At 37.4% G+C, this 25684-nt stretch overlaps 1 protein-coding gene across 1 annotated transcript in view; it reads left to right on the forward strand.

The window, feature by feature from the left end:
- Positions 1 to 1572: 1572 nt before the first annotated feature.
- CDH10 (cadherin 10) overlaps positions 1573 to 25684 on the forward strand; it is a gene marked incomplete at both ends in the record, with an annotated part of 54150 nt that continues 30038 nt past the window's right edge. The window contains 2 exons of the mRNA XM_080609786.1: positions 1573 to 1803; positions 24061 to 24355. Coding sequence (XP_080465912.1) covers positions 1573 to 1803; positions 24061 to 24355 — 526 coding nt within the window. The remainder of the gene's footprint in view (positions 1804 to 24060; positions 24356 to 25684) is intronic.

A 25684-nucleotide genomic window follows, 5' to 3' on the forward strand; every position in this document is an offset into this window, starting at 1 on the left:
GCTTGCCAAGTGCATGTGCATTAGCTGCTTTTGTAACTTTAACAAATTTCATCCGAGTTTTCATTCCGCTGACCTAATTTAACATGAGGGAAATTCAATAACAACTCCTAATATTGAAGCATTATTTCCCAAGAGGAATTTAACAACACTTCTACATCAAATAATAATATGTGAATAATGGAATATATATACTGATAGCAATAAGAAAGTGGGGAAAAAAAAAAAGCCTCAAAGAAAATGTATCTGCTTTTCAAAAACCCCTAATTTTACATAGCTCTACTCTGAAAAATCAAAAATATTTAAGGTGACAGTGAGCTATACATGATGTTATTGAAACCAGGGGACACATGGGATCGCTGTGTACAATGTTACTTATCTATCAAAATCAGAAAAGAAGAGAAAAAAACAACCCAAGCTTTTTACTACTTGAGTTTTGTGCCACATGTGGAAGAATATACAAGGGACTGCAACCACCATCCATGCATTTTGTTTTCTGTGAACACGGCAAAAAGAAAAAAATCCAAACAACTCTGATTAGAACTTGCCGAAACTATACCCTATTAACATGACAAATCCTAGGTTTTCTTGATTTACATCCCTGACATACAGAACCAAAACATTACCAAATGATCTGGGACAGAAGTGAAGAGAGCTTGCCTATATTTGTCTTGCTGAAATAACATCTCATGACTCTATCAGAAGGAAAACAAAGATGAGTTAGGAGAGGCTTGCCTTTCCTCTGCAATAGTATTTCCCAGAATGAGATTAATTTCAGTGCTATCCAAAATTAATTATTCAGGATACTTGCAAAAAAAAGCCCTCATTTTTTAAACACTTCCTACATTTTAAAGCTAAGTTTGCATCACTCCATATTGCAAGATCATCTCAAGAACTCTAAAAATTTGCTTCTGGTCATGCTGTGTTTCTTCTAATGCATATGATGTTCTCTTTCACCATTTAAAATACCCTGAAGAACTGGTGTTTTACTATTTCCTAATTTCTAAAACCACTTTGTGTTGGCTTTTCAGTTCTCTTGATAGTAAGATTAATAAAACACTGGAATTCATGTAAATCAAGTCAGGTGGAAAACATTTGAAGCAAAGGGAGCAGTATTTAATGTGCAAGTTTCAGCAATATTAAATCCACAGTCTATATAAAGAACACTCCTAGAAGTTTCTAAATTGAAAGTTTTTAATAGGAAATAGTTGGTCATCTCTTGGCACTCTTACTTTTTCTTAGGAAATGTTTTGGGAGCAACTACCTAACATATTCACAGTGTTCTCCCTATCTGGATAACCTTTATATTCCTAACCAGGTTGCTTTCTGTCATAATGTTTTGTATCTGCAGGATACAGCAGCAGGGATGTTGAACACTGGGGAGTGAATGCATTTCAACTTACATTGTCTCTTCTCTGTTTACATTCAGGAGTTGGTTACTTTATACAGTTCAGAAATGAGTTGCTGGAAACTGCTTGGCTGCATCAGCAACTAGAGACATCAAAAGGAAGTCCAGAAAACAAAATTGTAGACTCCATTGCTGACCAGCTTGAATAACTTCAGCAGTGGAGAGCTATGACAATACAGCAAGTCCTACTACTTCTGCTGCTCTGGATGTGGCTGCTGCATCCCTGCCATACAGAAATGCTGTTCAGAAGGACTCCTGATCTCAGACCTAAAAGCTTTGGAGGACGTGTATCAGGAAATGATGGAAAAACAATTCACCGCCAGAAGCGAGGCTGGATGTGGAACCAGTTTTTTCTTTTAGAGGAATACACAGGATCTGATTATCAGTATGTAGGCAAGGTAGGTTTCTCATTAAGATTTCTGTATAATTGTCAAGTTTACATGATCTTTCTAGAGAACCATCGTTCCTATGTTTTATTCTAATGCATGAGAAGCAAATTTCCAGACAATATATATATATTTTGCTTGTTGTACTACAATCACTAAATTAATATTGTTAGTTACATTTACTCAGAAATATTTGAATTAAATCAGTGAAAACTACAAAAAATGCTCCAGTCCCTTAATCAACTTAGTGGCCTTTTGCTGGACTCAGAGTTGGACACAGAACTCCAGATGTGTCTAACCAGGGCAGAGCAGAGGGGAAGGAGCATCTCTCTTGATCTCCTGGTGATGCTTTTCCTAATGGAGTTGCGGGTGCTGTTGAGCTTATTTGCTGGAAGGACCCCAAGGTTCTTCTGTAAAACTGCTTTCCATCCATTTGGGCCCCAGCACGTACTGGTGCATGGGATATATTATGTTTATATTATTATATTATAAAATCACAGAACAGTTAGGGTTGGAAAGGATGTTAAATATCATCTAGTTCCAACACCCCTGTCATGGGCAGAGACATCTTCCACTAGACCGTGTTGCTCAAAGCCCCAGTCAACCTGGCTTTCATCAATACTTCCAGGGATGGGGCATCCAGAACTTCTCTGGGCAACCTGTTCCAGTGCCTCACCACCCTCACAGTAATTTCTTCTAGAAATGGTCATTTCTTCTAGAATTTCTTCCTAATATCTAATCTAAATCTACCTTCTTTCAGTTTAAAACCATTCCTCTTGTTCTGTCTCTACATGCCCTTGTAAAGTCCCTCTCCAGATTCTTGTAGGTCCCCTTTAGGTACTGGAAGTCTGCTATAAGGTCTTCCCTGAGCCTTCTAGTCTTCAGGCTGAACAAGCTTAGCTCTCTCAATCTGTCTTCATAGGGAGGTTCTCCAGACCTCTGATCATCTTTGTGGCCCTCCTGTGGACTTGGTTGAGCAGGTCCACATCCCTCTTGTGTAGAGTGCCCCAGAGTTGAACACAGTACTCCAGGTGGGGTCTAACCAGAGCAGAGCAGAGGGGGAGAATCACCTCCCTCAATTTACGAGCCATGATACTTTTGATACAGCCCAGCAACTATATTACCTGAAAGGACTAAGAATGTTATGGGGATTGAGAAAGGAAATGCATATTAAAATTTATGAGATTTAAGTACTAAGTAAAAATTGAAGAGTGCAAGCTTATGAAGGAGTAAATTGCCTTTTTGTTTCCACTTTTTATTTGTTGCTTTGTCTGTAATTTTAGCACCATCATTTGAATGATACAACCATTTCCAAAGTGTTGCAAATAAACCTTATATTTATTTCATACACTTAGCAATTGTAAAGTCATGCCTCCCAAGGGTTCCAGTGTATCTAGGCTAGATTGGTAGCTTGTAAAAATTGACCTTGCCTATAAAATGAGAAGTGTCACTGTACCAAAACAGTAACTTATTGTATTTGGAAGCGTATTGCTCACACAAGTCGCAGGAAATAAATAATTCTGCAGGGCACCCTGAAATTCAAATAACTTGGGCTCCTTTAAAAACCTGCTGATTGCTTTTTTTTCTTGCATTATTTCTGAATATTTATGATCCTAAGTCATAAAGTGTGAGTGTTGTTACTTAGTAATTTTCTCCCACTGATAATAAGTGAAGGAAGACGCTTTAGAGAGAAAATGGTTAACATTTTTATAGGCTAACTCATCTGCAATAGAAAAAGAGAGAGGGATGTTGATAAACACAGAACTAGTTTGAGAGAAAATAAGTGTCTGCAAATGGGAAGTGCTATGTAAAGATAGGTAAAATGGCAAATAAAGAAACTTGAGGAGTAGTCAAGACTATGCTTTCAACTTTTTTTGTCTGCTTAGAGCAAAAAAGTTTTAATTTGAGCAAGGGAGTTTAGAAACTGTTGAATATCACATTACTCTTGAAACCAGTATCTACAATTTACAGTGTTATTTATGCATTAATTTATTCCCTCTTTAAGTTGGCTTGAGATTGTTATCTAGAGTAACATGATGGAAATTAGGTTCAATGAATGAATGGGATAGGTAATCTCATAATAGCTGAAGAGTTCCTTGTTTAAGTCAGCCATTGTGAAATGGTGGCACTGTACATATTGACTGATTAGGGGCATTCACTGGTTTCTTCAGGTGAATATTTATTATTATGATAAGAAAGGAGGATGGTCATCCTTTCCTTTATGTAATACACAGGATCCTGAGGATAGAGATCAAAACAATGTAAGTGAATTTTATATATGCAGAACCTCAAATAATAATTGCAACTGTAGTTTCTAGTAAAGGTTGAAGCCATAAAAATAGTATTGGAAACCAGACCTGTATATGTGTTACACAGTTTATCTTTGAGCAATCTTGGCAAAAATATAATAGAAGACAGTAATTCTGAGTAAAAGAACTTTTCTCAATTTCAGAGAAACAATTCAGGGATGTTCAAAAGAAGCCTAAACCTCATATCAGAAAAGCCATTTTATTAATATTTGAGGTATATAGTTTCAAAGCCCATTTATTATTTCTCAAATAAAGTGGAGCAATTACAAAGAATTGCACATTTTCAAACTTGTTCAGAAAAACTTCAATTTATTTTAGGTATATCCAGAAAAAAAAATCTTTTAAATCTAAAATTTATACTCTAATAGTTGTCCCCTAAAGGAAGCACTGTTGTATAACAACGTCTTAATCTGTAGTCATTAAAAATTAAATTTACAAATAAATTCTTCAGCCACATTGAAATTTATTTTTCTTCCTTACAATTTCACTAGATCTGACCATTTGTTTCATTCTTGTGGATACTTTTTTTCCAGTTTGATTTCTGAGATAGTGACATTTTCCAGAAATTTTTATCCTAGTAGTTTTATTGCATAAAGGGTCATCTGACGTGAATTTTCAGTACTTTGGGACACTGAAGTTCTTAGTTGCAATGCAGTAGTTTTTAGTATCTCAAAATAAAATGTATCATATAATTGCATGTAAATTCATATGAATTTTTGCATGTATTGCTTAGTATTGCTTCATATAGTCCATATGACAATGATAAATATTTTACATAGAATTTGGCAACATCAGAGGTAAAAAGATGCAGTTTCTTGAAAGTTCATGTTCTGTCAACATACAGGGATAAAGATTAGCTAAGATCAGTGCATAGAGTTGTCACTGGTAGAGAAACAGTCAATTTTAAAGAAAGATTAAAAAAATTTCCTGAGTGAAATGAAAGCCAGAAACTCTACTGGGCAGGAATTTTGACTGGACTTTCCTGTCTGAAGCAGCTATGAAAAATACTGGTTTGGAAAAGGTAATAAAAAAGACTATGTTGTCTTGATTTCAATGTGTTCACCATCAAGTGAGACGTAAAAAAAAACCAACCTATCCCAGGGAAGTGTTTCTGGTGTAGTGGCAAGATGAAGACTTACCAAACCCTTTTAAAAACTTCTGTACTTTGATTCCTGAATTCTATTCTATGTTTCTATCATAACTCTTTATTTTTTAAAAACCTTTGGTACCATGAAAGACTAAAGAGTAGGATTTTTAATTGGAAGTATTCATATGCAGGCTTAATATTTAGTGTGAAGAAGCATAAAATGTCTTCCCTTTCAGGTGAATGAAATCAGCTCTGTGGCTCTGAAGTTCTGTAGAGGTTGAATTTTCAGCTAGAGCAGATTCCTGTGACAGGCATAAATAAAGAAGGATGGGAATGGGAGTGAAGACACTCTGCAAACTGAATAAATTAATTGTGATCTGCTGTGTCTAGGACTCAGCTGCCAAGGTGAAAGAGGACAGCTTGTCCTTTGACAGTGTCCACTTGGGATTTTCTTTTTTGTTGTTGTTGTTGTTTTGGTGTAACTCTGCTGAATGCAAAAGGCAAGCTGTTCACATCTGTGTACCTTCAAAAACCTTCACTCACTGAAGTTACAGCAGTGGGGTCAAATTGACGCTTAAGGGACAGAGACATTTAGAAATTTTGTCTTTCTCAGCAAGACTTAACACATAGGCTGTGAAGAGGGTTATTTAAGGCACCAATTTTTGGCAAGGATATGGAAGCTTGCTTTTGGGGGTCCATTGCTTGTAGATATTTCAGCACAGATTAAGAAATATGATTCTTTTCTTTTTGAAGGACTGGTTTCTTTCTGCCTTTTCTTTTAGTCCAGACTACAGGAGCTAAAATGGCTTCTCCAAACACGAGAACATCCATTGTTCTTCCGTAACAGAGGCATCAAAAGCTTCCTTTAAGATTGTCCAGGAGGTTCACTGTTTCTCAGTGAGCTCTGAGATGAAATTCTTTGTCAAACTCTTTTGGAATACAGCTTAGTAGGGAGTTTATTACTATAACTGGTTAGATCTATCATTTACTCTAAATTGAAGTTTTAAAGTAGAGGGTTTATAATTTCTTTTTGCAAATGGACTATTTCTTTGGAAACCTCAGTGTGTTTTGGAGTCTCTGATGTCTTGATTCATTAAACAGCAGCAGAAGGTACTGGTTGGTGGCAAAGAGCTAACCTGGCTGAATAGTAAGTTTTTATTCCCATAAAGAATGAACTATTTGTTAAATACAGTACTGGATGTATACCTACAAGGCACTGTTTTTTGCTGGATGACAGAGGACAGAATTAACAATTGTTGAGGAATGCAAAGGCTTTGTAATATCCACCAGTCTTTTAGTGAAGACTGAAGAAGCCACCAGGAAGCCAAAGCCAGATGTATTTGAAGGCTGTGGATTCTCAGACTTCAGCAGATGTGCATGTGAGTTTCTCAAAAGTATTGTCTGGTAACAAGGGAAGAGGAGTTAAGTCATTTGGGTAAGGCATACTCAGGGCATACTCAACCCAACTGCTTAAGGGGATAATCCCCAATCCCCCATGTCCAAATTATCTGATGGTAATTTTGCTTATATGTGCCAGGCACTGTAGATGAAACACCAAAGTGAGAATTCTCAGTTGCCCCTTTAGACTGGCAAATCTTCACTGGAAGCGGTGAAGAAGAACAGAGACTACAGTGAAAATTCAGTGCTTCACAGTGAAATAGTACTGGAGTGGATTACTGGGTTAAGGACACATCCAACAGATCTGAGGGTAGACGTTCCAAGGCATTCCAAGTGTAACTTGCCTCACTCAGAGAGTTCGGTGTCAGTATTTGTTCTTTTAAGGATGGATGTATTGAATGTGTCTCTGCTTAAAATCTGTCCTTACAAATGAAACAGGCAGACTGCTTTGGGATTGTGCTTTTTCTCTAAAATGATAAAGTCAATAGGACCATTCATTCAACCAGAAATACTTGGCATTGCAATAGACTTGTTTCATAAAACCAGTGAAGCTTCATCAGGTGCCGGTAGCTCAAATGGACAAGTGACCTATTAAAGGAGATTAAAAAAAAAATCACAGAAGGCAAAGGCAGGGACTGGGAGAATGAAGAACCACCCGCAGTAGGAGAATATCAGGTTCGAGACCATCTAAGGAACTTAAAGGTGCACGAGCCCATGGAACCTGAGGAGATGCATCCATGGGTCCTGAGGGAACTGGCTGATGAAGTTGCCAAGCCATTATACATCATATTTGAGAAGCTGTGGCAGTCCAGTGAAGTTTCCACTGACTGGAAAAGGGGAAATATAACCCCAATTTTTAAAAAAGTAAAAAAGGAAGACTTGGAGATCTGAAGGCTGGTCAGTTTCATCTCAGTGCCCAGCAAGATCCTGGGGCAGATCCTCCTGGAAACTATGCTAAGGCATATGGACATTAAGGAGGTGATTGGTGACAGCCAATATGGTTTCACTAAGGTCAGTTCACACCTAACAAATTTAGTGGCCTTCTGCAGCATGGTTACAGCATTGGTGGATAAGGGAAGAGTGACTGACATCGTCTACCTGAATGTGCAACGTATTGACACTGTCCCAGACAACATCCTTGTCCCTAAACTGGAGAAGCATGGATTTCATGGCTGGACCACTTGATGAATAAGGAATTGGCTGGGTGGTTGCACTCAGAGAGCTGTGGTTAACAGCTCAATGCCCAAGTGGAGACCAGTGATGAGTGGTGTTCCTCAGGTGTCGGTATTGGGACTGGCGCTATTCAACATCTTTGTCAGTGACATGGACAATGGGATTGAGTGTGCCCTCAGCAGATTTGCTGACAACACCAAGCTGGAGGGAAGGGATGTCATTCAAGGAACCCTGAAAAGGCTTAAGAGGTGGGCCAGTGTAAACCTCATGAAGTTCAACAAGGTCAAGTTCAAGGTCCTGCGCTGGGGCAATCCCAAGAACAAATACAGGCTCGGAAGAGACTGAATTGACAGTAGTCATGAGGAGAAGGACTTGGGGTTGTTGCTTGATGAGAAGCTCAACATGACCAGGCAGTGTGTGCTTGCCGCATAGGTGATTAGAATGTTGGAGCACCTCTGCTATGAAGACAAGCTGAGAGAGTAGGGCTTGTTCAGCTTGGAGACTAGAAGGCTTGGGGGAGACCTTATAGCAGCCTTACAGTACCTAAAGGGGGCTTACAAGAAATCCGGAGAGGGACTTTTTATAAGAGCCAGTAGTAATAAGACAAGGGGGAATGGCTTTAAGCTGCAAGAGTGTAGATGTAGATTAGATACAAGAAAGAAATGCTTTACTATGAGGTTGATGAGACAGTGAAACAGGTTGCCCCTAGGAGTTCTGGATGCCCCGTCCCTCGCAGTGTTCAAGACCAGGTTGGCTGGAGCTATGAACAGCCTGGTCTAGTGGAATATGTCCCTGCCTATGGCAGGGTGGTTGGAACTACATGATTCTGTGCTACAACACACATCAGAAGGGAAGGAAGAAGGGAAGGAAGAATATAGGCAAGGATAGAAGAATGAAAACAGTAAACCAAAAAAGATGAAAAAGAAGTCTAACAGTGGTGTCATCCAAACTGTCTTTGCAGAGAATATCTGTTTTGACAGAACTGGGAGGCAGTGTGTTGCATATTTTTCTTACTGTATAAGTCGGACACAAGGAAGAGAGCTCAGAGGTTGCCAATGCCTGCATGGGTGCTGCTAGGGAAAAACTCTCTGGCTAATAATGCTAATCTAGTTGTAAACAAATACATGTGTCTTCTTTAACAACTAGTATGGTGAAAGAGGGGAAATGCCTTGGTTCCAGGTTTGTATCTGCACCAAATCTTCACTGGCAGTGAAATCGGTGTCTGTTCCAGGTTCATATCATATATCTCTTTACCTACCTAATTGCCAGATGACCTTGTGTCACATGGCAAGTGATGCTCTGGTGACCAAACTGAACCATAGTCTCAAGAAGACAGAAACCATGCTCTGAGACTATAGGACTCCAAAATAGAGAAGAACTACATGAAAAATAACTGTAAGACACTGCTCAGGTAGGCATGTCTTTGTCTTAGGTAGACACAACTAAATGTGCTTGTAGACAGCAGCTTGAAGTTAAACACTAAGTCCAGGGCTTTTTTTCACTTCTGTGGTACAGTTTTATGTGTACTTTGCATACTATTAAAAGTAATGATAGCTGGAAGAGTTATAGTGAATGAAGCAGGATATCATCTCTAAAAGTTATATTTGCTCAGCTTTCAAGCAAATGCTAATTTGATACTCTGTTCTTATTTCTCCTTGGCCTCTATATGACCTTAGGTATTATATTTAATGAGTTTAACACTGTTAAACATAAGTTTAACACTATTAATGGTCTTTAATTGAAATTCAATGCATGGAAGATGCAGTAGATCCTGAAAAACATGAGGTGGTTTTAAGCATTATTTGCTTTATCTCCTTAAGGAAAACAAACTAAAACTGTATACTGTTTCTTGTAGGGAGTACAAAGTACAGGAAATAAGGCTTGAAACATTAAATTCTACTAAACAGAGTTATCAATCAGTTGAAAATTAAATTAACTTTTTCTTTCACATTCATACTTGAGTGCAAGACATTTATCAATTTGATGAGAACTTAAAGTGATGATACTGAATGTTCAGTATGGTCCTGCTAGTTACTGGGATAGGTTTTCTGCCACTGCCATTCTCAGTCTCTGAGAAAATTACTTTAACATGTGTTTGGGTATTTTTTCACTTAATAATCCCCTAATAGCCATTTTGAAACTAATTTCTAAAAGAGACAATTCCACTCTTTGCAAGAAAAAAAACTGCAATACTGTTGATCAGTTGTTGGGAAGATTTAGAAGGAAGATAGTTTAAGCTATGACACCTTCCAAAAGGTGTAAAATCACCAGTAAGATGCATTTTGCTGCCTTCAGAGAGAACAGTTGTATCCCTCTTGGGTGGTTTCCAAACTTGGAGGTTGTATCTGATTATGCATTGCTCTTAAAATGGCATCATGCTTCAAAATACTACAAGAAACAGGGGAATAGTTTACTTTGAACTCCCCAGTTCCTTTCAGTTCAGTTTTTCTTTCAATTTTAAAATTGTGCCTGCTTGTCACAAAAGATATTCCAGAAAGGAAAGAACTGACAAAACTGAAATTATTTATATTCGAAGTCATACATCAGGAAAAGTAGAGTTCTCTTCACCACAGTACATTCATGCATTCATTCAAGGAATTAAAAAACATGGTAGAAAAGAGAGCTTTAGAAATGTTTGACATAGGCCTTTTCAAAAACTATAAATGTATAAATAGCCAATAGTTTCAGCAGGAGTTCAAAGGCTAATCCTCTAAGGCCTCTTTTTTTTTCCCTCTTGATTTCTTTTTTTAAATCAAATGCAGATGACCTTCTAAATATGTACACATATAACTATATTTTCTCCCATTTAGTTTAGAAACTGTTTTATGTTGTAAAAATACTTTTCTGCTTTTTTTCCTAAAAAGTTTTAATAATTTTTTGTAATGACATATGATTTAGAAGTACACATGCTTCAATACAGTGATTAGTAGAATAAATCTTCGAATAAATTAGTAGGACAAATTACACCTGATATGCAGAGACATGAAGTAGCAATAAAGATTTCTTACTTCTATATTAAGAACTCCATCTTCCAAAGAGAACTTCTGAGTACCTTTTTTTGAGATATGGCATTTGATATAAACTATACATAAATTAAAATTTCTGAGTCTCCATCTTTATGATTGCTAATTCCACTACAAATGGGATCTCTAAGAAGTAGAATTATTTAAGAAATATTATTTCGACATGAATATAATAATCAGAAACTATTACTACTTAGGCAATCAGGGTTATTAATTATCTAGCTTAGTACTAAATGATAAAAATGATATTGATATTTTAAATTTTAATGGTGAGAAAAATGACTAATGCAACTGTGTAAGAGGTGACGTAAGCAGGGAGAAAAAAAATGAGGGTTCTATTTGAATTTTGTGTTTTAAAGAGTAGGAATTTAAAGAAATGTCATTTTGAGGAAAATCTATTTTGAGGAAGAAAACAGAAAAGATAGACAGGGTTATGCAGTTTTCCAAGCCATGTTACTTAAATTTAAGAAAACTTTTAATGAAGTGGAGGTACTTGTGAAACATTAAATTAATGTGACAAAGAGAATATATGAGTTTCAGGAGAGGCTAAATGGGTATAGCCAAATAGTACCTATGATGGAATGCAGCCAGAAAAGATACAGGACTTCTGTAAATTGATACGAATTTTTTTACTTGCAAATTTTCATGGAGCAGTCCTTCTGTACTTTAAAAATACCTGTCACCTGTAAGAGGTACTGTGCAAGAGTATGACCACATTTTTACATAGTGATGCTAGTGAGGATGTCAGTGGAGAAGATTCCTTAGATGACTTAAAAATACCTTTAGGACTCAGAAAGATGTCTTTGGTCATTGGAAAAGGGTAATGAATTTGCTAGATAACTAATACAGTTGGAAGATAAGGAAAATTATGATTATCTCTTTAGTTATGTCAGGTTATGTGACAGACCATTGGCTATGTGTAAGGAATGGCATGTTGTCTAGTAAAAGCTACATAAAATAAATGCAATAGCTACAGGGCTGCTGAGCAGTGTGATACTGAAAAGAGCTGCATGGGATTAATCAAGGCTTAACATTTAAGAATAATGGTAGAGATTTCAGTAATACTGCTGTATTTGCCAGAAAGGGATAATGATGTGCTACAGAAGACAAAATAACTGAAGGATCAAGAAATACTATTTCAAGTGCTGTGTAAGACTGTGTACCATAAAAGAGAATTAGGAAGTTTTTCTAGGAATTTCCTAGGTTTTTTTAGGGGGGGCTATAAGGATGCTGGGGAGGGAGTGTTCGTTAGGGACTGTAGTCATAGGACAAGGGGTAACAGGTTAAAACTTCAACAGGGAAAGTTTAGATTGGATATAAGGAAGAAGTTCTTTACTGTAGGGGTGGTGAGGCACTGGAATGGGTTGCCCAGGGAAGCTGTGAATGCTCCATCCCTGGCGGTGTTCAAGGCCAGGTTCTACAGAGGCTTGGGTGACATGGTTTAGTGTGAGGTGTCCCTGCCCATGGCAGGGGGATTGAAACTAGATGACCTTAAGGTGCTTTCCAACCCTAACTATTCTGTGATTCTACAAATGGTGTACAATTCTTTTTATAGAATTATAGAATAAATGATAAAGCAGGATAAATCTCCAAACTAAGGAGATATAAAAAAAAAAAAAAAAAAAAAGCAAAAACCAAACAACCCAAACACCAACAGCATAACCAATATAATATATTTTATTGGAAATTAGGAAAAGGGAGATTAGGAAAAAGCATGCTTCTCATGTCTTACAAATATCGGAAAAGTCATGCAAGTTTTATGGAAATATTGACCGGGCCTATCAGCTGATTACCAGAGTTCACATAAGTTAGAAATAATTTTTCATCAGTGATGTAGTCCACAGACTACATTTTTTAATACAGCAATTAATATTGCAAAGGAAAGCAATTACAATGTAGTATGGTTCTTAATTTGTAGCAGGAAATATCAGGATGGGCTTTATGCCATATATCCTGTAAAAGAAGTTGAGGAGTACAGTTCACTGATCTGATGATGCTGTCTTGTATATATGTACATAACAGGTAATACTCTGTGTGATTTGAGCCAAAATTTATATCCAAGTCTGATTATTTTGGTATTTTAGTCTGATAGTGGAATAAAATAGGCTGCTATGGTAGGAGAAGTTTTAATTTAAATTTTAATCATTGCTACCTACCTAGTCTTAATACAAAACTGATTAAATTCACTTAAATTTCACTATGTAATTGTAATTCTGTACGTAATTGAGGTGTCCATAAGATGTCTACAAGGCGCCATTGCAGATAAATGCCCCCAGACCTTTCCAGGATACTCTCCACTGGACCAGGTTCATTAGGGCGGAGTAAGTTTGCAGATGACACAAAACTTGGAGTGGCTGACAATGGCAGAGTGTCGTGCTGCCATCTAGAGGGACCTCAGCAGGAGAAATGGGCTGACAGGAACATCATGAAGGACCAGGTGAAGTCAAAAGAAAGTTTGTGGGTCAGGGTTAAAGGGAGAAAAGCTATGGGGCACATTATTGTGGGGATCTGTTACAGACCGCCTGATCAAGAGGAATCTGTGGATGAAACGCTCTACAGACAGATAGGAACAGCCTCACGCTCGCAGGCCCTTGTTCTCATGGGGAACTTCAACCACACTGATATCTCTTGGAGCGATGGTACGGCCCGGCACAAGCAATCCAGCAGGTTTATTGATTGTTTGGAAGACACCTTCCTTCTGCAAGTAATAGAGGAGCCGACAAGGAGAGGTGCCATGCTTGACCTTGTGCTCACCAACAGGGATGAGCTGGTTGGAAATGTGACGCTCCAGGGCAGCCTTGGATGCAGTGGTCATGAGATGGTCGAATGCGAGATCCTCAGGACAGTGAGAAGAGCGTGCAGCAAGCTCAGTGCCCTGGACTTCAAGAGAGCAGACTTTGGCCTCTTCAGGAACCTGCTTAGGAAGATTCCATGGGATACAGCCCTAGAGGGCAGGGGGGCCCAAGACTGTTGGTTGATATTCAAGGATCACTTGCTCCAAGCTCAGGAGTGTTGCATCCCAACTAGAAGGAAGTGCAGCAGGAGGGCCAGTAGACCTCCTTGAATGGAGAAGGAGCTGCTGAGGAAACTTCAAAGGAAAAAAGAGGCTTACAAAATGTGGAAGCAAGGACAGGCGGCCTGGGAAGAATACAGGGATGTTGTCTGGGAAGCTAGGGACCAGGTGAAGAAGGCTAAGGCCAAGTTAGAATTAAAATTAGCTAGGGATGTGAAAGATAATAGGAAGGAATTCTGTAGGTACATAGCGAGTAAAAGACAGACTAGGGACAACGTAGGCCCCCTCCGGAAGCTATCAGGAGAACTGGCTACCCTGGATTTGGAGAAGGCTGAGGTTCTCAATGACTTCTTTGCCTCAGTCTTCACTGGCAAAGGCTCTGACCGCACCACCCAAGTCTTGGAAGGCTAACGCAGGGACTGTGAGAATGAAGACCTTAGGCCCACTGTAAGAGAGATCTGGTTCGAGACCACCTTAAGAACCTGAACGTACACAAGTCCATGGGTCCTGATGAAATCCATCCGCAGGTCCTGAAGGAGCTGGCAAATGAAGTTGCAAGCCACTGTCCATCATATTTAAAAAATCGTGGCTGTCAGGTGAAGTTCCTGATGACTGGAAAAAGGGAAATATAACCCCCATTTTCAAGAAGGGGAAAATGGATGACCCAGGGAATTACAGAAACAGTCAGTCTCACCTCTGTGCCTGGCAAAATCCTGGAGCAGATTCCCCTGGAAGGCATGCTAAGGCACATGAAAAACAAGGAGGTGGTTGGTGACAGCCAGCATGGCTTCACTAAGGGGAAATCCTGCCTGACCAATTTGGTAGCCTTCTATGATGGGGCTACAGAACTGATGGACAGGGGCAGAGCAGTTGATGTCATCTACCTGGACTTGTGCAAAGCGTTTGACACTGTCCCACATGACATCCTTGCCTCTAAATTGGAGAGACACCAATTTGATCGATGGACCCCTCTGTGGATAAAGAACTGGCTGGATGGCTGCATGCAAAAAGTTGTGGTGAATGGCTCATTGTCCGGCTGGAGACTTGTAACGAGTGGTGTCCCTCAGGGATTGGTGTTGAGACCGGTCTTGTTCAACATCTTTGTTGGAGACATGGACAGTGGGGATTGAGTGCACCCTCAGCAAGTTTTCCAATGACACCAAGCTGTGTGGTTTGGTTGATACACCGGAGGGAAGGAATGCCATTCAGAGGGACCTTGACACGCTTGTGAGGTGGGCTGATGCCAACCTGATGAAATTTAACCATGCCAAGTGCAAGGTCCTAAACCTCAGTCAGAGCAATCCCAGGCACAGCTACAGGTTGGGCAGAGAAGAGATTCAGAGCAGCCCTGCAGAGAAGGACTTGGGGGTGTTGGTCGATGAGAAAATGAACATGAGCTGGCAGTGTGCGCTCACAGCCCAGAAAGCCAACCGTATCCTGGGCTGCATCCAAAGGAGCATGTCCAGCAGGTCAAAGGAGGTGATCCTGCCCCTCTACTCTGCTCTCGTGGGACCTCATTCAGAATATTGTGTGCTGTTCTGGTGTCCTCATCATAAAAAGGACATGGAACTGTTGGAACAAGTCCAGAGGAGGGCCACGAGGATGATCAGGGGACTGGAGCACCTCCCGTATGAAGACAGGCTGAGAAAGTTGGGGCTGTTCAGCCTGGAGAAGAGAAGGCTGCATGGAGACCTCATAGCAGCCTTCCAGTATCTGAAGGGAACCTACAAGGATGCTGGGGAGGGACTATTCATTAGGGACTGTAGTGACAGGACAAGGGGTAATGGATTAAAGCTTAAACAGGGGAAGTTTAGATTGGATATAAGTAAGAAGCTCTTTACTGTGAGGGTGGTGAGGCACTGGAATGGGTTGCCCAGAGAAGTTGTGAATGCTCCATCCCTGGCGGTGTTCAAGGCCGGGTTGGACAGAGCCTTGACTGGCATGGTTTAGTGTGAGGTGTCCCTGCCCATGGCGGGGGGTTGGAACTAGATGATCTTGAGGCCCTTTCCAACCGTAACTATCCTATGATTCTAAATGCAGAGTCCTACATCTGGGCAGGAACAGTCCCATGCACCAGTATATGCTGGCGGCTGGCCAACTGGAAAGCAGCCTGGCGGAAAAGACTCCGGTGGTTCTACTAGCCACTAGGATGAACTAGGTGCCAGCTAGGTGCCTTTGCTGCAAAGATGGCTACTGACTGCATTAGGCAAAGTATGGCCAGCAGGTCAAGAAGGGGATCCTTTCCCTCTACTCAGCACTGGTGCGGCCACTCCTCCTGGAGTGCTGTGTCCAGCGCTGGACACCCCAGTACAAGAGAGACATGGGGCATACTGGAGAAACTCCAGTGAAGGACTTTAAGCATGACATAGGGACTGGAGCACCTCACACATGAGGAAGGGCTGAGAGGGCTTGAACTCGCTACCCTAAAGGAGAGAAGGCTCAGAGGGGATCTTACCAATATTTACAAACACCTGAAGGATGGGTGCAAAGGGGACAGAGCCAGATTCTTTTCAGTGGTGCCAGGTGACAGGACCAGAGACAGTGAGCACAAATCAAATGCAAGAGGTTCCCTCTGAAAATCAGGGTACACTTTTGTCCTGTGAGGATGACTGAACACTGGCACAGGTTTCCCGAAGAGGGTGTGGAGCCTCCATCATTAGAGATATTCAAAAGCTGTCTAGACATTGTCCTGGGTAACAGGGTCCAGGTGGCCCTGCTTGAGCAGGAGTGGGTTGAACAGATGACCTGAAGAGATCCCTACAATCCTCAGCCCTTCTGTAATGTAATTGTATCTTATGATTGAAACTATAACTTCTTTTCTTAGTAATTGGTATGTAGCTAATATTTTTCTTGAGAATATTATTCTCTAGAATAATGGATTTCATAATTTACTAAAAGGAGAGGGAAAACTGATGGGTAATAAGTGTGAGTTACATTTAAGAGTTTATACATTTTCCACCTCTCTTCTCTCACAGATCTACCTTTAAATCTTGACTACGTCTGTAGGGTTTTAAGATATCAATACATTGCTTCTGGAATATGTATCTATTACATGAATAGCCTCACTGATGTCATTGTGATATAAATGAAGCCAAGATTTATTGAAGACATCTTCGTCCCTCATTGTTTGAAATCTTACCGTGTTAGGTGTAGCATCACTTCAGATTCATCATTACTTTCCTGAGACATATGAAAAATGTCTACTCTCTCTCTTTTCTTCCCTTCTTTGGGATTAAATTTTACAATAACACTGTATTATCATGGATATCACTGGGAGATCATTTAAATATCCCCTTAATGGTTTTTATGCCTTAATTCTAATATATATATACACACACACCCTCACCTTAGCTGGCACTTTCCATTTCCCGGCTGGAAGACATTGTCATTCAGTTTTCTGTGGTATATTTGTTTTGTTTCCTTTAAGTAGATCTCTTCCAAAGATACATATATATATAGTTTAGAATATTCATGAACAGAAATGCACACATAATAAAGGCAGAAAATATTCACAGCTCTTACCAAGCTACATGTTACGGTGATTTCAGGTGGAAACAAAGATGATCCTATTTAACCTGTTTTTAAATGGCCTCCAGCATCAAGCAAAATGAACTAAGCATCACTATTCTTAATGGTGTTCTGCATTTGTTTAAAAAAGCGTGTAATGCTTTTTTTCTATAGTGAAAATTGTAAATTAGGATAAATGAAATTGTAAATTAGGATATATAAAAAACTAATGCTGTTTTAATGATTATTTTGTTAATGACGCAGATATTTTAGGAAAACATATATAACCTATAATAAAAAAGAAAAGACATCTTTTTAACAAAAAAGGAATTACCTGAAATTGCTTCTTAATTAGCTCTTTGTTGTCATTAATGCAAAGAACATGAGGATTAGTGGTGACTTTTCCTTTAAAAAAAACCAAAGCTAAACAGACAAAACCAAAGCTTTTGAATATATAAAAGCTCTTCTGAATTCAGTAAATGAAAGATATGTATTGCTTTAGCTTATTAGACTTTCTAGGCCAATCCTTGGTGGAATAGAGATACTGTTCTGTAAACTATTTAATCATTCAGTTTCACTGCACTTCTCTACTTTCTGTCTCCACCTGATGTATGGACTGTGTTATTACAATAAAATTGAAAGACAGCATGCATATTGGCTCATGCAAGAACTCTTTGGTGTATGAAATTCAATTAGTCTCTAGGTCATGCTAGCTCAACACTTGTGTGCCTTGTGGTGTAGAAGCTGAAACAGTCTAATGAAGCTGAAACTTTCTTGTTCAGCTGAAACTTTCTTGTTCTAGCTCTCTGAACATCAGCTAAAGACCTTGGCTTGAGGAGGGAGTTTGGTTATTGGAACGTTGACTCAGTGCATCTATATAAGATTCTTTGTTGCTTGTATGATGTGTTGTAAAAAAAAGAAACTGCCTTTCTCAGGTGAACTTCTAGAACATTTTGTCAGTGACAGGACCATCTACCTTCTCCAGATTGTGAAGCATTTAGAAAAAGCTACAATAATGAACAAAAATGCAAGTCTAGTGATGAAAAAGTACCTTTACTGTATGATTATTTTGTGGAAATTGAGAATCTTGAAGATGATATCACTTTGTCATGAAGATTTTAGGGAGCTGGGAAAATAATATTTCTAATCCTGTCATAGATATTGCTTCACCAGGGATGTGGAAAGAAATCCTAGAATTATTATTAATTTTAATTTATCTTTTACTATTGTAAAACTTTGGTAGGAACAAACAAAAATCTTGAACAGCAAGGAACTACTGTAATGTTTCTTAATAAAAATGGTAACAATGACTTTTATCTTTCCTTTAGATAATGAATCAATTTAAAGTAAACTAATATTATCTGAAAATGCACTGCAGACTGGACTTTTTAATTTCTGTTTGTTGCTACTTCTCAGCAAGGAAAAGAATTTCAGAGGTCTCCTTATCTTGCATTGCTTGCTATGCTTCCATTTTAGTTTGCTCTCGCTTTATCTTTCAAAGTCTTACAAAGTTTTCCTTTTAAAATGTGCCTTTTTCCTTTTCACTTGTTTCCTCTTTTAAATAACACACAATAGCACAGGACTGGCAAAGCGACAACATAACTGGGTGAGAAAATGAAATGTGTGACATTTCTCATTAAAACTTAGTTCAAAACCTTGCATCACTGAAGAGATTTGCTTTAAATGTTACCTAAAGGATAAATTGAAATAAGTGAATCTTTTTGGTGGGTAAAATCTGGCTCAAAACCATGACGGTTAAATATGGCAACAAAGAGAATATGGCATAGGATATGAGCTATTTTGACAGTCTTTTAAAATAAGAGTAGCTAATGTTAAATTGCATCATTTAATAATTCAGTTCGTGATGCTTAAAATAAATATGTCCATTGTGGGAATTCTGTATCAACTATGATCTGCTGATTTCATGTAAATCTGCTCACTGTTGAGATTATGTTTAGAGAGACTATCATCATTATTCTATCCTGTTGAATCTGCTAATATTATGTGTGCTCTTGAAAACTCAGAGTGAAATTGTGAATGCTTCCACAGGTATATTTTGGCATCACGTGGCTAATGTGATTACTTAGAAAACAGCTGATAGGTTACATTCTAATAGGTTAACTTTTCCCTGAAATTTGACGTCAGAATTAGGAGAAAATAAGGACTTGTTTGAATAAAATCTAAAAGAGTAATTCAGGAGTGTACTGAGGTCTCATTGTTTCTGTGATACTTGGATTAAATTGAAATGTTGACAAATATATTGCAGAAGAAAGTAGAATCCCATTTTCTAGATTTTACAAATAAAAATTACTATTATAAAGTAGGAGAGTAAAAATGTGTTTAGTGAGGTAATATTGGAATAGTCTGTTATTTGGAAAAGAGTATAAAAACAGAAAACTGTAAACTCTGCCAGATTGGACAGAGCCTTGGGCAACATGGTTTAGTGTGAGGCATCCTTGCCCATGACAGGCGGTTGGAATTAAATGATCTTAAGGTCCTTTCCAACCCTAACCATTCTATGATTCTATGATTGGAAGTTCTCCTATATGATATAGCATATTAAATTAAGATAAAAATCATATTGAACTGTATTAATGCCTACAGTAGGAAGGTCTGGTCTCTAGTTATCTGAATACCAATCACTGAATCATAGAGGGACTTCTGAATCTGAAATTCAAATGGAAATAGGTGTGACAAATCTTAAAGTCTTCCTCTGGCATTGTCATAAATAATCTCCAATTCCAGAAGTAGTTTGTATGCTAAAATGGATCTGACTAAACTAATCTGCTCTGTTTTTCACAGTAGCGTCTTCTGGCTTTTTTGTGAAAATAGGATTAACACTTTGTATGCTATTCAAAAAAAGTCCATGACCTTTATATTCAGTTAGTAGATTTCAGACTGTGGTGGAATTCAAAGTGTGTGAGGGGAAGAAAACCATCGCTGCTGTAATTGGCAGGTTTGATTTTAATCACTGGATCTCAGTTAACATAGAACCCACACATTGTAATTTTCAAGTAATTTTTAAAGCAGAATTCTTATGTTCTTCATCTAAAGACTTCTGAAAGACATTTCACAACGATCCTTTACAGATTTAAAAGATACTGAGCTGAATTTGATTGTGGCATCTTTTCATTAGCTCATTTTAATTTTGGTTACATTTACCTTTAAGAATAAGATAATATATATTCATGAACTGTTTTTTCTTGCAGTTAATGAAAAAAAGAAATCCATCAGTTAGAACATGTTTTTCTCTCTTTCTTGGATTGGTAACTCAGTTACTTTTTTAAGCATTCACATAACAATCCATTTTGTTACCCTCTCTAAATATTAACTATCTTCTGTTTAATGATAGAATTAATAATATCAAATGGTTTACAGTACCTTCCTTTTTCATGTATATGAAATCTTTCTCAATTTAAAAGTTTGTTCCACCAATTTAGGTAGATGTACAAATATGCAAAATTGTGTTCCACAGTAATTGCAGTTCCTGTAAGATGAAATGGGGCTATATATAATAAAACCAACAGATGCCCTGGTTTTTATAAAGTGAGAAAAATTATATATAAAGTATGTTTCACTGACAGCTGAAAAGGGAAGTGTTTCTGTGGAAGAACAGCAAAAAAATTCACTGAAACAGGAGTTTGCAAAATATCAGTGGCAGATACAAAAACAAAACCACATCTTCACAGCTGATCATTTTGTGCAATAAAATTTCTAAATGAAACAGATGTCTCTGCTTTTCTCAGCTTGGCTGACATGAATCACAGATGCCCATTAGCCAAAATAACTATAGGAAACACTTTATACTAAAAGTAGCAGAGAAATATTTTGCAGAACTTTTTTTAATACTAGAGTAAAATGACAAAACTTTGCAGTGCTGACTGACACACAGCTCATGCATTTCAGAACTGAGTAGAGATTCAGTGTTAAAGGCTGTCAAGTACCTGGTCTTTAGCCATCTTGAGTCCTCTGATAACATCTGGATTGCATGAAGAGCTAAGAAAATTAAATAAGAGGTATTCTTTTTCTAACTTACACATAATACACATTTTCATTCCTTTAATTATCTCTGGAAGCCTTGTTTGTTGTATATATAGCTTTTTATTTCATGGTCACCCACAAGACCTTCTGAAATATTCTGAATTTGAAGTTTTCCTACAACAACTATTGACTGTTATATTTAGGCATAAAATTCAAATTGGATTGCCAATCCAAAGGGAAGTTATCAGCATTCTTTAGAAAATGCAAAGTGTTATAGCTTAAAGTGTTGCTCTAAACTATGCAGGTTGATATTCCTTATAAATATGTTATTCAGAAATGCAACTAGCAGCTCCCTAAAAGCCTTTATGCGGATGTCTCAAAATCCTTTTCCAGTCTTTTGGCTAATATAGGTGGGAAAAAGCTATAAAGTTTGAATTTGGTGAAGGTAAGAGGTGAGTAGTGTAAAAAAGCTTAGTAAGAATTTTTTACTTAGTAAGTGAACTTCCAAATCACCTTAGGAAAAATTTTTGACACACACCTAGCTACAGAGGAGCAATAGGAAACCATCAACATTGATGGTACTTTCCATATTAGACAAATAAGTATGCTGAAAAATTTAACTCTAAATCTAGATTTCGATAAAAATATAGTTGTTTGAAATTGTTCATATATATATGTGGTGTAGGAGTTTTCTTCATTTTCTGATTTAGTTCTGGTCACTACACTGTGTTTGTGCTTCTAGTGCCAAGCAGCATTCTCAGGCACCAGAATATGGTTACTGGAATTGCTATTGTTTTTTTTTAAAGTTCCTGGCATGCTTTTGCTAACTATCACTCTCCAAAACAATTTACATGCATGATTCATGAGTTAAATTTGGCCAGATCCTATTCCTGGGAACTGTTTCCATGGGGTTATGCTATTCTGGAGATAGAGAATTTATTAGAACGTATTTTTCCAGACTCTACTGATTTCTGAATAAAAGAACAGGCATTGCAGCCTCAATGTACTATCATCAACTTTTGTAAGAATTTGTAATACCAGATTTGTCTTTGGAAAGCATATAGGAAAACTGCATTTAATTTAAAGATTTTCTTCCTCCTCCCAATCTTTCTTGCTCAAACAGTGCTTTATTTTGTATTTCTAGCACACATGTCTAAGGAGGAGCAACCTCCTATAACTGCTGTTCATCATTCTGCTGTGAAAATACTGTATTATACCATGTTGGTCATGGGCCACTAGTAAGCTCTGATACCACAATATGTTTGAAGATAAGGTGGTGTCTCCTCTCTGGAGAAGAAAACACTTAAAGTCTTTCCAGAACTAGTTACACTAAATGACATTACAGAATGGGCTGCAGCCTGCAAGATACTGTCCAGTCCCCTGAAAAGAATGTTACTTAGAAAGGTGAGAAGTCACAACTTTAATTGGCCATCAAGAGAAGAGCATGGGGGGTTAAAGTTCACAGTTCACTCCCAAAAAAGGAGTAAGAATGGCCTGAAGCATTCAGTTTGAATTCAGCAAGAGAAACAGAAGGTAAAGAAAAAAATAAGATGTATTTGGGAAAGATTCCTCTTAACATCTACTTTCCTACTCTTCATTTTTTGGTGGAACTTCCTATTTGTTATAGAATGAAATAAAGATTAAGGAAATACTTATTTTGTAAAGTAAACATACACATATGTAATGTAAGTAAAGTTTGTCATTCTTTGATAAATATTTACAGTGTTTCCCAAGGTTTATTTCTGAACTGAAAGAAAATTTTCTTATGTAGAAAATCAAAGTTCAGAGCCATGATGAATTTCTGAATTTCTACCAAAAATGCTTCGATCCAGGATTCCACAAGCTCCACTGCAAGTATATTTGCAATTCTTTTTTGTAATCAGAGCTTCTACTTGATTTCAAACTTCTGATGAACTCCAAAATAAAAAAGTATACATTTCTTGCTGAAAATTAATCTGAATGTCAAATTCTTTCAGTTAATTATGCAATCAGTGAAATTGGAGGGAACTTTCCAACAGAAATTATGGTTAGTGTATGCAAAAGATCAAATGAGCCAGCCACATTGCTGTTCTGAACAAAGCAATGTAATACTGATTTCTTTTTTTTTTTTTTGTTATGGGTGTACTAAAATCAGTCAGTACCACAGGTCATTAAGAGATGAAGTTAAGCTTTATATTACTTACATAATGAGTATTAAATCAATACTGAATGCTTAATAAATTTGTTTCTTTCCTTTAGGCTACTTACATTAGTTGATGGAGTGAAAATGATAATAATTTGAAATTAAATGTTCTCCAATTTAGGAGAAATATAAATAATATGATTTTTTTTTTTTAATTAGTATGACATTAAACCAGTTTTTCGATTTTCCTTAATCGTCGTGTATTCTGTCATGTCTTTAGCTACATAGTGAATTTATAGCTAGCACAGGAGGTTGGGAATTTTTAATAGGATCTCTTTGAGGAAGAAAAAGGTCAGTATTAACATAAGAATCTTCTTTAAGAATTGTGGTGCAAAGGTTTCTTAGCAGAGAACAGGTGTTGCTGCAAAGCTAAATCTGCCACAACAGTCAAGTCAAAAGATTCTTAGAGCTGTTAGGAAACAAATGCTTCAGTATGTCATCATGACTGTTAGTCAATGGTGACTGAAGATTACTGTGTTTTGTTGGTATTAAACGTGTTTTTTTGTACACAGAATTATTTAATATAGAATAATTATTAAAAAAAAAAAAAATAAACTGCTTCTAAATAAAATGCTCTAATTTTATTTCCTTTTCAGCTTCATTCTGACCAGGACAAGGGAGATGGATCCCTGAAATACATTTTGTCAGGAGATGGGGCTGGTACTCTTTTTATAATTGATGAGAAAACAGGTGACATTCATGCTACTCGGAGAATTGACAGGGAAGAGAAAGCCTTTTACACCCTGCGTGCCCAGGCTATTAATAGAAGAACTCTGAGACCAGTGGAACCTGAATCTGAGTTTGTCATCAAAATCCATGATATCAATGACAATGAACCAACATTTCCAGAAGAAATTTACACTGCTAGTGTTCCTGAAATGTCAATAGTGGGTGAGTGCTTTATACTGAGGCACAAATACCTGTGCTATGTTGCTGGATAAGTAGTTTCTCCATCCTCTGAAAAGGCAGTCATGCTCAGAATTCTGCCTGATGGGTTAAGTATTTTTCATGTGATTTGTTTGTTCAAATATTGGAATTGCATCCAGAAAGACATTTTTGTGATTTGAGATCTGTTTCTACTTGGACTATTTAAATTACTAATTTACAGTGATTTGGGACATAAATATAAATAGAAAGTTGTCAGTGGTGAATTACTCTCCTCCTGAAGAACTGTTAAAATAAGATTACTAAATTAGTGTGCTGAAAGCTCAGTAATTTTTTTCGTTCATTTTCACTGGAGGTCCCCAGTGGTGATAAGTATTGAATGGAGAGCTGTCCCCACTTTCACTTTCTGTGGCTGAAGAGAGTCACATGTTTAGTCATGTGTTGTTGATACACTGCATGAAAGTAGACACCCTCTTTATTCTCTTGGCTTTCATTTTTTTTAGTGTATGGACAAATCCTCTTGCGATTTCAGTTCCTCCCTTAACTCAGTCATGAATGGCAGCTTCACAGATCTTAAACAGCTGCTTGAGTTAATCTTTCTTCTGTTTGCAATGTATTTTGAGTTCTTAACTACAAAGTTGTGGCCTAGATCATGCCAGCTGGTCAGACTGAGAAACAATGGCATTTTGGAATATGAACTATTGCTAAGTAGTACATACAATTCTTTAGCAAAAAAAGCTTAAAAACATATAGAGTTTCTTTTTAAAAATTAATATTCATTTATTCATTTTATAACTGTAGATATAACACTATGTTCTAGTATTCAGAAAACAATAACTTCAATAACTCTTTTGGCCTTTATTACAATTTTAATTACTATCACTGATAGAACTAGATCAAAGAGTTTTATATATACAGGTATTGGAAGTTTTAGTACTTAGTTTCATGGGCTTTGGAAAGTATTAAAAGAGCAAGAAAATACATAATTACTGAAAGAGAATGGCCCTAGCAAGCTGTGCAGCAATGTGTGTTTCTATTCTTAATAAGATATTTCAATCTGCTTTTAGTTTGTGATTGAATAATTTTTAAAAGTCCGAACATTCAGCAAGCAGGCTTTAGTATAAAGGAAAAATAAAAAAAGATTGAGGAGAAAATCTATTAGATGGTTGCATAGGGCCATACTGGAATTCCATTGAACTAGTCCACATAAAGAGAAGAACTGAAATGTCTTCTTTCTTTACTGTTCCAAAATAGACAAAAGTTAATACTAATTTATTAATTTACTCATAAGTTCTCTAGAATCATACATTTCTGTAACTGTATATAGCTTTAGGC

The sequence above is a fragment of the Psittacula echo genome (genome assembly GCF_963264785.1).
Source record: "Psittacula echo genome assembly, chromosome: 2".
Lineage (NCBI taxonomy): Eukaryota > Metazoa > Chordata > Aves > Psittaciformes > Psittacidae > Psittacula > Psittacula echo.